At 36.7% G+C, this 13,360-nt stretch overlaps 3 protein-coding genes across 3 annotated transcripts; 1 reads left to right on the top strand and 2 right to left on the bottom strand.

Moving 5' to 3' along the window:
- Positions 1–56: 56 nt before the first annotated feature.
- LOC147552202 (tryptophan synthase beta chain 1-like) lies at positions 57–3,037 on the top strand. The gene is made up of 5 exons (XM_086665003.1): positions 57–425; positions 514–870; positions 1,769–2,211; positions 2,282–2,376; positions 2,651–3,037. Exons 1-5 carry the CDS (start codon positions 102–104, stop codon positions 2,824–2,826), a joined length of 1,395 nt encoding a protein of 464 aa, XP_086521129.1. The 5' UTR covers positions 57–101; the 3' UTR covers positions 2,827–3,037.
- Positions 3,038–4,058: 1,021 nt separating this feature from the next.
- LOC147552201 (glucose-6-phosphate/phosphate translocator 2, chloroplastic-like) lies at positions 4,059–7,505 on the bottom strand. Its single transcript, XM_086665009.1, has 5 exons — positions 6,514–7,505; positions 6,206–6,431; positions 5,687–5,906; positions 5,091–5,304; positions 4,059–4,473 (listed from the first exon to the last, which is right to left on the bottom strand). Exons 1-5 carry the CDS (start codon positions 7,018–7,020, stop codon positions 4,462–4,464), a joined length of 1,179 nt encoding a protein of 392 aa, XP_086521135.1. The 5' UTR covers positions 7,021–7,505; the 3' UTR covers positions 4,059–4,461.
- A 5,066-nt stretch (positions 7,506–12,571) lies between these two features.
- Positions 12,572–13,360, bottom strand: LOC147552200 (uncharacterized). Its single transcript, XM_086668620.1, has 3 exons — positions 13,352–13,360; positions 13,102–13,242; positions 12,572–12,955 (listed from the first exon to the last, which is right to left on the bottom strand). The coding sequence occupies exons 1-3, from the start codon at positions 13,358–13,360 to the stop codon at positions 12,572–12,574; spliced, it is 534 nt and encodes a 177-aa protein (XP_086524746.1).

Below are 13,360 nucleotides of genomic sequence, written 5' to 3'. Positions count from 1 at the left end.
GGCAATAAATCAACCACGTCATTTTCGGCTTTGAACAACAAAATTAAACCGAATCTCTTACCAAACAAAATCTCTCAATTTTTCAAGTTTCTGGTTTTTCAATGGACATCTCCACAATCAGCAGTTGCAGAAACCCTAATTCTTCATTGTTATCCAAATTACCTTCTTCTTATTCATTTTATCCCCTTCCGAGTTTAAAGTTAAGTCCTTCCACCATGAAACCTTCTTCAATTTCCTGTACTCTCTTAAGAGATTCACCTCTTCAAGTAGAGGAAAAAGATCCCAAATCAACGATTTCACAAAGGCCAGATTCATTCGGTAGATTTGGTAAATTTGGGGGTAAATACGTACCAGAAACCCTAATGTACGCTCTCACTGAACTTGAATCAGCTTTCAAATTACTAGCTTCAGACGAAGATTTCCAGGTATATTCAATTATACTATTTCATTTTTATCTTTAAGCTTTGCTTACTTTCTCTCTCTAAAGAAAAGTTTTGTTTTTTTAAACTGTAGAGAGAACTGAGTGGGATATTGAAAGATTATGTGGGTAGAGAGAGTCCTCTTTACTTTGCTGAAAGATTAACAGAGCACTATAAAAACCCTAATGGGGAAGGTCCTGATATATACTTGAAAAGGGAAGATTTGAATCATACTGGAGCTCATAAGATTAATAATGCAGTTGCTCAAGCATTGCTTGCTAAACGTTTAGGGAAGAAGAGAATAATTGCTGAGACAGGTGCTGGTCAACATGGAGTTGCTACTGCTACTGTATGTGCTAGGTTTGGTTTAGAATGTATTATTTATATGGGTGCTCAAGATATGGAACGACAAGCTCTTAATGTTTTTCGGATGCGACTTCTCGGTGCTGAGGTTTGTTCTTAATTTTTCTTCATTTACAGCAATTTGTGAACTTAAAAACATGTAGATTTTGTTATGTCTGACTTGTAAATCCCGCTGAATAGAGTTATTTGAAATGCGAACAATTGAGATCTTGATTTACTTTTCCAACCTTCTGAGATTTGGAAACCTTTTTAGGCAATGCATATGTACTCATTGTAATGGATGTTGTTGATTCTCATTGAGTTCGTTCATGATCAATCCAAACAACTCAAACCATGGCTATCTAAGGCAGTCTTGTGGAAGCATGCAGATGCCTTTAATCATCCCAGTTTCGCAATCTGGGTTTAGAGTTGATTAGAACGACCAAATGTCAAATTGGTAGTTCTTTCAGAGTCTCAGAGATACGGGTTGAATACTAGTATAACCATTCATAATCCACCTAAACATACCGTTAGAAACATCTTGTGTTTTTACTTGTCAATTGACCGGTTGAAACAAAATTCGAGACAAACATTAACTTGGAGAGAACCCAAAATATCTAACCAGGATGGACGCTAATACGCTGTAGTGTACTCCAAGTAGTTTGTGAGTGTGCTTGTGAAGAAGGTAGAAGGTGTCTCTTTGGCTTTCTAGAGTCAATAGTGTATTATATGTTCCAGTTACTTTTTTATCTTATTTTTGGAGCTTTCAATTTCTGCTAACTGTATCTTGAATTTGTTTCTTCAATTAGATAACATATACTCGCTGAAACGTGTTCATCATCTTACATTTTCTCATGTTTATAGTGAACACCAGAATGTGCTAATAATTAGATATATTCCACTGGAGTACCTTGTATGAGTAAAGAGGATTTACCCAACATGGGAAAGAAAGTGCTATGGTTTACTGATTGGATATTAGTGTTTCAGTAGAACTTGTTCTCTTGCAGGTGCGACCAGTCCATTCTGGGACAGCCACATTAAAGGATGCCACATCAGAAGCTATACGAGATTGGGTAACCAATGTCGAATCGACCCATTACATCTTGGGCTCTGTTGCTGGGCCACATCCATATCCTATGATGGTAAGAGAATTTCATGCAGTCATTGGCAAAGAAACAAGGAAGCAAGCAATGGAGAAATGGGGTGGAAAACCAGACGTTCTAGTCGCTTGTGTTGGAGGAGGTTCAAATGCAATGGGACTCTTTCATGAGTTTGTCGACGACGTAGATGTCAGATTAATCGGGGTCGAGGCTGCAGGTTTTGGCGTTGAGAGTGGAAAGCATGCTGCCACTTTGACTAAAGGCGAGGTCGGAGTTTTACATGGGGCTATGAGTTATTTATTACAGGACGAGGATGGACAAATTATTGAACCTCACTCTATTAGTGCCGGGTATTTATCTTGCCCCAAGTTACTTTTTCTTCATTTTATCTCTCTTACTCATTTCCTATATTACATATAGATTGGATTACCCTGGAGTTGGACCTGAGCACAGCTATCTAAAAGATATAGGACGAGCCGAGTATTACAGCATCACCGATGAGGAAGCATTAGCCGGTAAGGAAATATAAAATCCAAAAAAAAAGAAAGACCCTTTTCGGTCTAGCTTTTCGAACATTTTGATTTGGCTCTTGATATATCATTGATAAGTGAAGTACCTAGGTCCTACAAGCCTACAAGTAGCTATGTCGGATTTTATTTTAAGGATTTCTTAATTCCTTTTTTTGTTTTTCTTTTTTCAAAAATAATTCTCTCGTCCTAAAGAAAAATTCAAAAGGTAATTTATCTCTTTTTACGTTTGATTTTCTCATCTTGTCTCGGTATATTGCAGCTTTTAAGAAAGTCTCTCGACTAGAGGGGATCATCCCGGCTCTAGAAACATCTCATGCTCTCGCTTACTTGGAAAAGCTATGCCCAACTCTTCCAAATGGAACCAAAGTGGTGCTTAACTTTAGCGGCAGAGGGGACAAGGACGTTCAAACTGCCATCAAATACTTAGAGGTTTGATTCTTGGTGTAAGAACATACAAAACCAACAGGAACATTTTCAGTTTCTTTTTTTTGGTTAATTTCGAGCTAAAACTTCATGGTAAGTGAGAATTCTTGTTTTTTAATGTTGTCAAAAAATAGTTTAGGCCTTTAGGGTTCTCGCAAGTTCTTGAATGGTTGATTGTTTGTAGAACGGAATTGCAGAAACAGAATTATATTTGTTGAGACTATTAACTGTTTACTGGTACATCCTTGGCCTTTGGTGATGGTTTCAGCCATTAAAATGGTCTGGTCCTACATGAAGATAAGAGTAGTTGAGGAGCAAACAAGAATCAATCAAACTTTCTTTATTCTTATAACTTTGTGAAAGTGACTTTAGTTAGCCTATAAACAAAGTCATGGCTGCTAGATTTCCCACTAAGAAATCGTTTTTATAGAAAAAAAATATGATCATTCAATTCAACCACCATACGAACTGCACTCATAAAGATGTGGGTTGGTGGGAATATGCTCTTTCATATTCTGTTTTAACTTTGAGTCGAGTATAATAATCTCCGCTACGAATATCTAGTCAACAAGTTGAGTAGGAGATGGTTTTAGGTCGCAAAGTTTGTTTTTTTAAGTCAGAAAATTGGCTCCAGATCCAGTTAACTTGGATCTAGAATTCAAATTGTTTGTTCTCTACTTGTTCACAATGCCTGAGTTTGAATGGTTGTTTTCGGTTGATTTTAGGTGATGGCAAGTCTAAGTGGTTGGTTAGGGTTGAATTTAGTGGTTGCTTTGGGTTAAAATACACCACCAGGTTCCTTCCCCGCTGTTGGTGGGCCGCCGCTTTGGGAAACAATTTTTCTTTCTTTTATCTTCATCTTCTTCCACCGCCTCTCGATCTCTCTCTATTTCCACCCAAAATTTTGTGCTACAAAACATTCTCTCTATTTCCACCCAAAGTTTTGTGCTACAGAACTCTCTCTCTCTCCTTAGTCCTTCCACACAGTTTTGTGCTACAATAGACCTTGAAAGATTTAAAAAGCTCAATTGCTAGCAGTTTTTTTGTTAAACTCTCAAACAAATAGTCCAAAATGTTGCATTTCCCGAGCCCTCACCTAGCCCAGCAGGCACCCAGTGCCGTCAAGCTATAAGACTATAAGTGCAGACTCAGATTTAGTAAGTAACGAGGTTCTACAAGTCAATTATTGAAGAAACCGTCACTAGGAAAAAAACACTCCTCATTACACTTGGGCAGAAAAATGGTGACAGCCAAAGATACGAAACAATTCATATCGAAATAAACCATAAAAAAAAAACTGAATTCTTAGCTTTACAACCGTTTTGATGATCAGACTCCAAACAAAACTATTTGGAAATGTTATTTTTATTCACTAAAATACCGATCACCACAAAAAGCAAAGCGAGGAAAAAAAAACATAAAAGGATGAAAACCCATTATTTACCTCACTATAGATGATTGATTATTATATCTATAAACAATCGATGGTCAGCTTCTTGAAACCGACCATAAACCAATGCTCCCTTCACAACCATGAAAGAAGGGGCATCTCTTTTAACACCCTCAGCTTGAAGATTGTCTCTCTGCTGCCTTTAATTATATATTACACTACTTGATAAAGTTAACTCTCTCCGTATGAAAAGTTCCTTACTGCTTAGCCTGCATATTCAAGTCATGGATATTAATCATCAGTTCACCTCCACTTCGAAAAGCTGTTCAATAATTACAAATTGCAAAACTAATTCACACGGCAGTTCATAGCTATGGGGAGTAGAAAGTACTAGCAAGTGATGAAATAAGTAGACCATCGAATGATGGACCAATTGTAGATAAATGGTCCTTTTTGGCTTTTCTAGCTGTTCTTTGGTTTAAAACCTCGGGATATTTGGTTTCAGCTTCAATGGACTACCCACGTAGAGTTTGATTTGGAACTTATTGAGTTCGACAACAATTTCTATGTCTTCAAATGCCAAATTTGGGGAGGTTTCTCTAACATTCAACTGAAACACGATTTTAGATTTGATACATGGGTTCAAAGAGATGAGGCCTGAGGGTCTAATTTACACCACCACATAGAGTTATAATAAAACCAAGACTACAAGATAAGGGTTTTTGTCTGTATATCAGGACATCCTAATTTGGACCAAAGAAATTATAAGGGTACTGGAGTCATTTGGAGAGAAATAGATTCGTAACAAATGATTTGTGCAGTCATATTCAATAAAAAGAGTACGAGACTATAAATATTAAAACAAAATAGAAGACTTTTTTCTTACCTGGGAGTACAGAAAAGTTCCGAGAACTGCGATAGCAGCTCCAAGGGCATTGACAGGTTGGACTGGTGTGTGAAAGATGATGATGGATGAGACAATGACAGATATACGTTTCATCGTGTTTCCAATGCTAAATGTCAAGGGAGAGATCTCGTCCAGCGACATATATGATACTTGATTGTATAGGTGGTAAAACACACTTTGGGCTGCCACCCACCTATGATATACAAATTAAAAACATTTCATCAAAACATGGACACTAAAAATCACTCATTAAATAGAAAATAATCTTAAGCATTTTTGCAATTTGAGTAACAGGAGGCATTTGGATGAAAATTTTGAATTCAATCAAAATATGAACAAATATTAGCTCAAACGCAATTTTCAAACAATTAGATGAATCTAAAAAAGAGCTAAACTCTCTCTGAGTAAAACATTATGAACTTCTTACAGTTTCTTGAATGCTGTATAAACAAATAGTCATACTTTTCTTGCTCTACAGAATTCCCTACTGTATTCAAGTTACCGCTTTAAGAAATAGGTTTATGCATAAATTAAAATTTTGCCAAACGAATGAGAGGCATGGGTTTAGTTATTACCAAACGAAATTAGGTCCAATCTGAGTGAGGGCATTTTGCCAGCCAACTGCCCACATCTGGGGGCCCTCCACAGCAATTGCAAAGGGGGTAAGAAGCACAAGAGATAAGATAGACAAACAAGCGTAGTAGTTCATTCCGCTAACTGATTTGCTCATTCCTTTCTTTGAGAATATGTTCCGAAATACGAAAGCCAAATTCGATATCATAGCTCCCATAAAACCTAAAATATTGTAAACATCGATCATATTCAGAAACAAAACAAAGACAAATTCTGATAGGAACACTTCTTCCCTCAACGCATAAAGACAGACATCACAAAGAATTTGTTACAAATACACTATAGTCTATATACCCTTGCACTAACAAACAATAAAATTAAACACCCGTGACTTGCTTGTAGAGAATTCTAAGAACAACCCAGATAGTAAGATACTTTTTGTTGCAGAATTGAAGCACTACTGAACAAAATAAGGGTTTACAAAAAAAGATTTAGCTTCTCAGAGGAAGCAACATTCTTACCAATCATGTTAAAGTTGAGCTCGGTCACAGCGGCAAGTGAACAACCACCAATAATAGGAATCAAAGAGAGATAAACCGGCACTGGAAAAGTCTCACCCAACAAAAACCTCGAAACCAAAACACTGAAAGCTGGTTCACCACTCTTGATGATATGAGTGAATGAAACAGCAACTTTTGACATACTTACAGTTGCTGCTACATGTCCAATTGTATGAGCAACAGCAACCTGAAAAAAATTTGAACAACAAAGTTAGAAACTTTCACTCATCAAAGATCATAAACCTAGAAAATAACCTTATTTATCATACCGGAAGGAGAGACTTCCAGAAATCAAGATCAGTTTTGGGAGCTTCAGCAATTCTTGTAGCCCAAGAGATCAACATTATTAATGATCCAGCAGCAAGAGATAAAGTAGAAGTAAGCCATGGAAATGGAAAAGCATTAAGAACTTTTTTGTTATAAATATTGAAGACAACATTCAAAGCCCACCAAGTAGCAAAATAAATACTGATTTTCAACTTTTGAGCTGCTGCTGATTTTGCTGCTTGATCGTCAATTGGTTGTGGTTGATCAGTTTCAGCCGCCTTACATTCTATTAATGACTTTTTAGATCCAAATCTTTCAATAGATGAAATAAACAAGGGTTTCTGAGTAGAGATCAGAAGAGACTTATTGGTTATAGTACCAAAATTTTGGTTTCTCTCTCTAGATAAAGAGGGAAGTGAAATTCTTGGTTTTGGAGTTACCGATCTTTGTCGAAGATTAACATCGGAGACGATCAGAGATGATGATGATTGCTTAACCGAACAGATCATCTTGAACTTAGATCTTAAAAACTTGTGAAAATCAGTAAAGATTGATAAGAACTAAAAGTTGATCCACCACTGAAGAGAGAGAGAGAGATGATTACCTGAAGATCGAGAAAAGTTCTACTTGATTTCTCGATCTTTCAGGGTAAGAACAAACAAGAGATCTTTACTGGGTAGTCGACGAATAATCAAAAATCAAAACTTTGAACTCGTGATCTTCTTTTCTTCAACAAACAAGTAACCAAAAATAATAAGAAGCAGATTTTTAGGTGATTTTATGAGATTTTGTTGATCATAAACCTACCAAAACTGGAGGATACAAAGAAATAGAGAATTAGGGTTTTATAATCTTCGCTATTTATGAAACAAAAGGAGAAGGAAATTGAATTACTTTACACTTTTGAGAAATCAAATTTTATAAAGGGAGAATTAGATTAGAGAGAGAAAATAGGCAAGGAAAGGGAGAGTTTTTGTTACTATTAGTTTTATGTGCCGATTATACCCCTTGACTTTTTATTTGGACTTCACTAGACACGAGATAAGGGTTTGGATATTTCCGCCCAACTTATTTGACCAAGTACTACTGTACTAGTACAACATCTCTATACCGGAAGACCCAAATTCTAAAGGGGCCAACAAGGGGGCATCCATTAGCCAATCTGAATTAATTTAGGAGACAATTTTGTTTTGAATAAAAAATTAAGGAAAAGTCTAAATGACCCGTCTTTGGTGAACCGTCTGTTGGACCGTCCTGTCCACGTGGACAAGACGCCAACAGACTTTCCAAGTCATTTTTCTCAAAACAATACGTGACCGGAGAGAGAAAGGGTCCGGAGAGAGAAACTAAAAGTTATCACTCTCTCCTTCTCTGATAGCTTCTCCTTTCTCTCTCTAACTAGTCTCTCACACTAGGGGTTTTGGATGAAGACAATTCACCATCTTCATCCTTCACTCAACCTAAGGATCCCAAGCAGATGAAGATATCAAGTAGTGAACACTCATATATTTAACAAATCAGATGTTAGAGAATTTCAGAGACCTACTTTTACATAACTTATCTTTATTTCTTTCACCAGAAATCTCTTGTTTCAATTAGGGAAGGGGAAAAGGAAGATCTCTTTTTTTTGTTGGATCTTACAAACCCACTTGTAGGAGATTATTGATTTAGAAATTGAGAAAAAAAACTTCAATTTGTAACAAGCAGGGCCTAAGATGGTTTGTTGGATCTTACAAATCCACTTCAAGTGATGACTGCATATGGTTTGATTTTAGAGACTGGAAAGAAAACTTAGGTTTGGAGTCATGTTCTTCAAGAGGACAACAAATTTGCCCTAATTTTTATCCATCCAAAAGCCATCCAAATTGAAGATGTCATGAATTAGGAGATTTCAAATTTGTTCAGCCATATAAAAAGACATCCAAATGCATCCAGAAGGCATAAAAAAACAGACCTCCAGTGAGAAGAAGATTGAGAAAGAGAGTTAGGATAAGAAATTTTAGACTATTTCCATCTAAAAATATCTTTCTCTCTCTAGACCCTTCCTCTCTCACTTATCGCTTTGAAGAAGATGACCATGTGGAAAGTTTGTTGGCCGTCTTGTCCACATGGACAGACGGTCCAACAGACGGTCCACAAATGCGGGCCGTCTAGACGCACTGAAAAATTAAATTGTTTTTTTGTTTTTACTCCTAATTTTTTATCTTCAACTATCAGCTCTAACTACTGCCACAACTTTCAATAACCATCCACCTAGGGGCGGGAAGTGATTCATACGGGGCAGTCTACGAACAACTACCTAAACGGTTTGGGAGGAATAGATGCAATTCGGACCTGTCCATCTAGACCAGTGGACTAACCAGGTCGAACACCGAATATACATCGTAATTAGAAAAATATAATGAAAGAAAAATCATTAATTTCATTAACTTAGTGAGCAATAACAACAAAAATTAAAAACACCAAAATATCATTAATTAGAAAAAGAAATTGATGATGACAAATGTTGTCGATTTCAAAGTTGGGGACTGTGGGTTTCTCTAAGTAGAGAGTCAAATAAGCAAATGATTCAACACTTCCAACGAGAGAAGTTCCTTGGAGAAAAGAGGCAAGCATCAATTCTGATTAAAGGGTTAGGATTTTGCCATCGAGAATCAAGAAAGACAAAAGTGGAAAAGAGTCTACAAAAGAGGGGAGAAAAGGGTTGAGCTTCTTTTGATTACGGTTACATGGCATGGTCTAATCTGATCTCACACTACCATCATATACTAAACATCTATTGATTCGTATCAATGCGAACTTAAAGGGGTATATTGGACGGGTAAACAAACACCCTAAACGGAAGGACATGTGGGGGTTCCGGTAGGCCCCCTTGTTAGCTTTTGTCGTCTAAAAATATATCGGGGGACGAGTTTTTACCAGCTCGATCCTTGCCCGTCCATGGACCTTTCAGGTGTGCATGGGGGGTTTCGGGTCGCGAGCCAAAACCCTGCCCCTACACCCACTCCCACACCCACCCCTTTTGCTCACCACTACTTACGACCACCACATATCTCCTACTAACGCCCTCTCTCCAATGATGTTTTTACAAATATGCAACAAATTATGAAATTTTAAAGTAAATTTTTGGTGCATGTTAAAAAAGTTATATACATTGGTATCTGATAAAAAAAATCAACCTTTTTGTGCCTTAGAAGTTTATTTTGAAAACACGAGAAGTATGCACTCGCTCACGAAATATCTAAAAAAATTTGAAACATTTTTGTAGCATTTGTTAACGGTTCTTTACTTTTTTGTAATTGTTCTTTGCATTCTGAAAAGTGGTGTACGTGTTCTTTTAGTTCTTTATGCATCAGATAATTTTCTAAAGGAAATAGTGCAATGCCCAACCATAAGTTATACAGAGAAAGTGCACGAGAAAGATCGAAATTATCTTTTTCCTTTTTAGGGTTGATTTCAATATGGGCCCTAATTCGTAACCAGTTAAAGAAATTTTGGCCATTATATTTGTCTAGCGCTCCGATTTGGGCCCAAGAACATGGGTACGTTAATTATAACTTAATAGTCAATATTTCATTTCTCTTTTCACCTCTAATTTTGAAAGTATTAACCTACTATACCTTTCATCTTTCTTAATTCTTAGATCGAAAACTAGTCGCTGGCGACGACCACCCGACCGTCAGGCGAAATTGATTTCCGAGCAAAGAAAAAACTTTGTTCTCTTCCTCCGACAACCACCAATGTCTCTTCGTCGTCACCAGTTTCAACCTTTTTTATCTATCTTTTTTTCTTTGACTAAAGCTTTAATCAAAAGATGAAGCTTCAATTGTGGCTCTAGTCAAAGCTAGGTTTTAATTTGAAACCCTTGCTTCAATCTAAACTTTGGTGAGAGAGAGATTGATGTAGATTGTTGCGGAAGCGTAAAATTAATGGGATCCATCATTGTTATTAAACCAAACTAATGAAATAAAGCTGAGGAAATAACGATTAAATGATAAATAAACGATGAACAACTGAAATAATTAAAGAAGAAGATGCAATCAAGGAGATTTGTATTTGATGATTCAATTGAATGCTTAACAAGATACTTGTTGAATTAGATATTACATTTTTGGGGAATATTGAAGGAAAAGAATGGAGATTTCAGACTAATGTTTATGGAAATGGAAGTACAAGCATCCTGTGGACTGAAAAGATTATCATATAACTCGCAAAAGATGAACAATAGAAAATGATTGTGATTACGGTGATGGCGTGCTGATGGGGGTTCTGGGATTCAGTGTCGGCAGTTCTTCTATGATGGTGGTGGTTTTCCGGTGATGGCGGCGGTTTCCCGGTGACGGTTTTCTGGTGATGGCGACGGTTTTCCGGTGGCGGTTTCCAGTGACGGCGGCGGTTTTCGGTGACAGCGGCGGTGGTTCTTCCAATTATTTTGTCGCCTTTTGAGTTTATTTGTAGTAATAGTATAATAATTTCGTTATTGTCACCTTTAGGGTCTCCTTTCTCGGATCTTTAGGATCCTTTTGTCAGACCTTTAGGGTCTCTTTTCTCGGATCTTTAGGATCCCTTGTGTCTGTGTCTAGTCCAATTTCTTTCCCTTCATGAGGCACTTTGTATTTGAAGGTATGTAACTCTCATGAAGTCTTCAGAGGAGAGAACTAACAATTATCATCCTTGTATCACTATGATTTTATCACTTATTAATAGATATGTTTCCCTTGGATTAAAAAAAAAAAAAAAAAGATAATTATACCACATAAATAAATGAGTTAATTCCTATTTGGCCCCCTACTTTGTGATCAACTTCCTTTATGGCCCCCTATTTTCTGTAAATTCAAATATAACCCTTTTTTATGTAAATGTCCTAACTACCCCTCCTATAAATAATTTTATTTAAATAGAATTAAAAATAAAACAGGAATTCCACCTCACTTCCATCTCCACCACACATCTCTCTCCACGTCACCTCTATCTCTCCAGCTCACCCCTTTCTCTCTCCATCTCACCTCTCTCTCCAACTCATCTCTCTCTCCAACTCACCTCACTCTCCAACTCACCTCTCTCTCTCTCTCTCTCCAACTCACCACTCTCTTCTCCGACGAAGGTCGCCGGTCGGAAATTTTCCGCCTGACGACCTTTTAAAAAAAATTTCTCTCTCATCTAGTCACCTATCTCTTCTTCGACGAAGGTCGTCGGCCGGAAAGTTTTCCGGCCGCCAACCTTCAAACTTAAAAAAAACTCTCATCTCTCTCTCTAAACACTCCGGCGAAGGGGTTTCCCTTCGTCGGAAATCAATTCTGTTGAAGAACAGACCGACGACCTGTTCTGGTCTGTCGAAGAAGAGATAGGTGATTAGGAGAGAGAGAGATGAGAGAAATTTTTTTTTTGAAGGTCGCCAGCCGAAAATTTTTTGTACCAGCGACCTTCGTCGGAAAAGTGAGTGGTGAGTTGGAGAGAGAGGTGATGTGGAGAGAGATGTGTGGTGGAGATGGAAGTGAGGTGAAATTCATGTTTTATTTTTAATTTTATTTTAAAAAATATTTATAGGAAGAGTAGTTAGGACATTTACAATTTTACATAAAAAAAGGGGTTATATTTGAATTTACAAAAAATAAGGAGCCATAAAAGAAACTGGTCACAAAATAAGGGGCCAAATAGGAATTAACTCTAAATAAATACTACAAATTTGGAGTTTTACGTTGTAGACGCAAAAGACTTGAGGATCTCAATTTTCGCCCCCTGGGAGAATGTAAATTGACAGTTGACACATCGAAATAATATAGATTATTTTGAGTTTTGGATAGGAGATGTTCTAAGGTTTGATGCTCTTTGAAGACTCATCACATTTCAACATCAACTAATGGGAATGTTCAGATTAGAGGTAATCTAACTATAATTAAAACAGAGTTTTTTAAGTTCAAATCAAATTCAACAACTTAACTAGTTTCCAAGCAGTTAATTAAACCTTATAAATTTTCCAAATGAAAACACAGATTCCACTGAATCCAGTCTAATTTCCCAAAACTGTAGATTCATAAATTTAAGAACTCCAAAAATCTTCTACTCAAACTTAATTACACAACTTGATGAAGATCTTGGAAACGCAAGAATTTCTGACATTACCTTCATTTTCTTCTCCATTAGTTCATATTGGTTCTCCAGATCTTTTAGCTGCCACTTGGGTATATTTGCCAACGAGAGGCAATATCTGAAATTATATGATGAGCAGATCGCTTGTTCAATAGTCATAGTTTGCAGTACTATCGCATTTTTGAGAAAAAAATTTACCAAACACATTTCGCATCTCTGTCCTTCAAAAAAACGATATTTAACGGATTTTAGGTTTGGCACCAAACACTGCGACGTTGTATCTAATATTGAATCTCCATCATCATCGCCAGATATTGATATTATTGGATCTTCAGCTTCAGGGTCAGATGAGGCCTAAATAAGAGCATTATTCAACATATAAAGTTATGACCACTATAAATGCAACTGTTACAATGGCACTTACGTGATGCAAAATGAAAAAAAAAATGTGATTGATAGAGAAAAAATATATTGGAGTAAAGACTTGCGGTCATAAGCACAAGCGATTCTAGCTTGGGCGAGTTTTGGAGCAAGTTGATTACTGCCTTAGCTGTAGGAATAACAAAATCTAAATGGATTTCCAAATGGGTCAAATTTGAAAATGTCGGTAGATTAATTGAATCATCTGGAAGGCAAAACTCCTACAAAATGGAATAAATATGCTTGTAAGGAATCAGGTCAAACATTATATATATTAAATAAATTGGCTTAAAATCTAAGAGTTAGATAACTTAAGAACTCATACCCAACCCGCGCCAT

This window comes from Eschscholzia californica, unplaced genomic scaffold (genome assembly GCF_041429995.1).
Source record: "Eschscholzia californica isolate CP2 unplaced genomic scaffold, dmEscCali1.0.p SCAF_3, whole genome shotgun sequence".
NCBI lineage: Eukaryota > Viridiplantae > Streptophyta > Magnoliopsida > Ranunculales > Papaveraceae > Eschscholzia > Eschscholzia californica.
The sequence above is the reverse complement of the archived record's forward strand: the minus strand, read 5'-3'. Positions and strand labels throughout refer to the sequence as shown.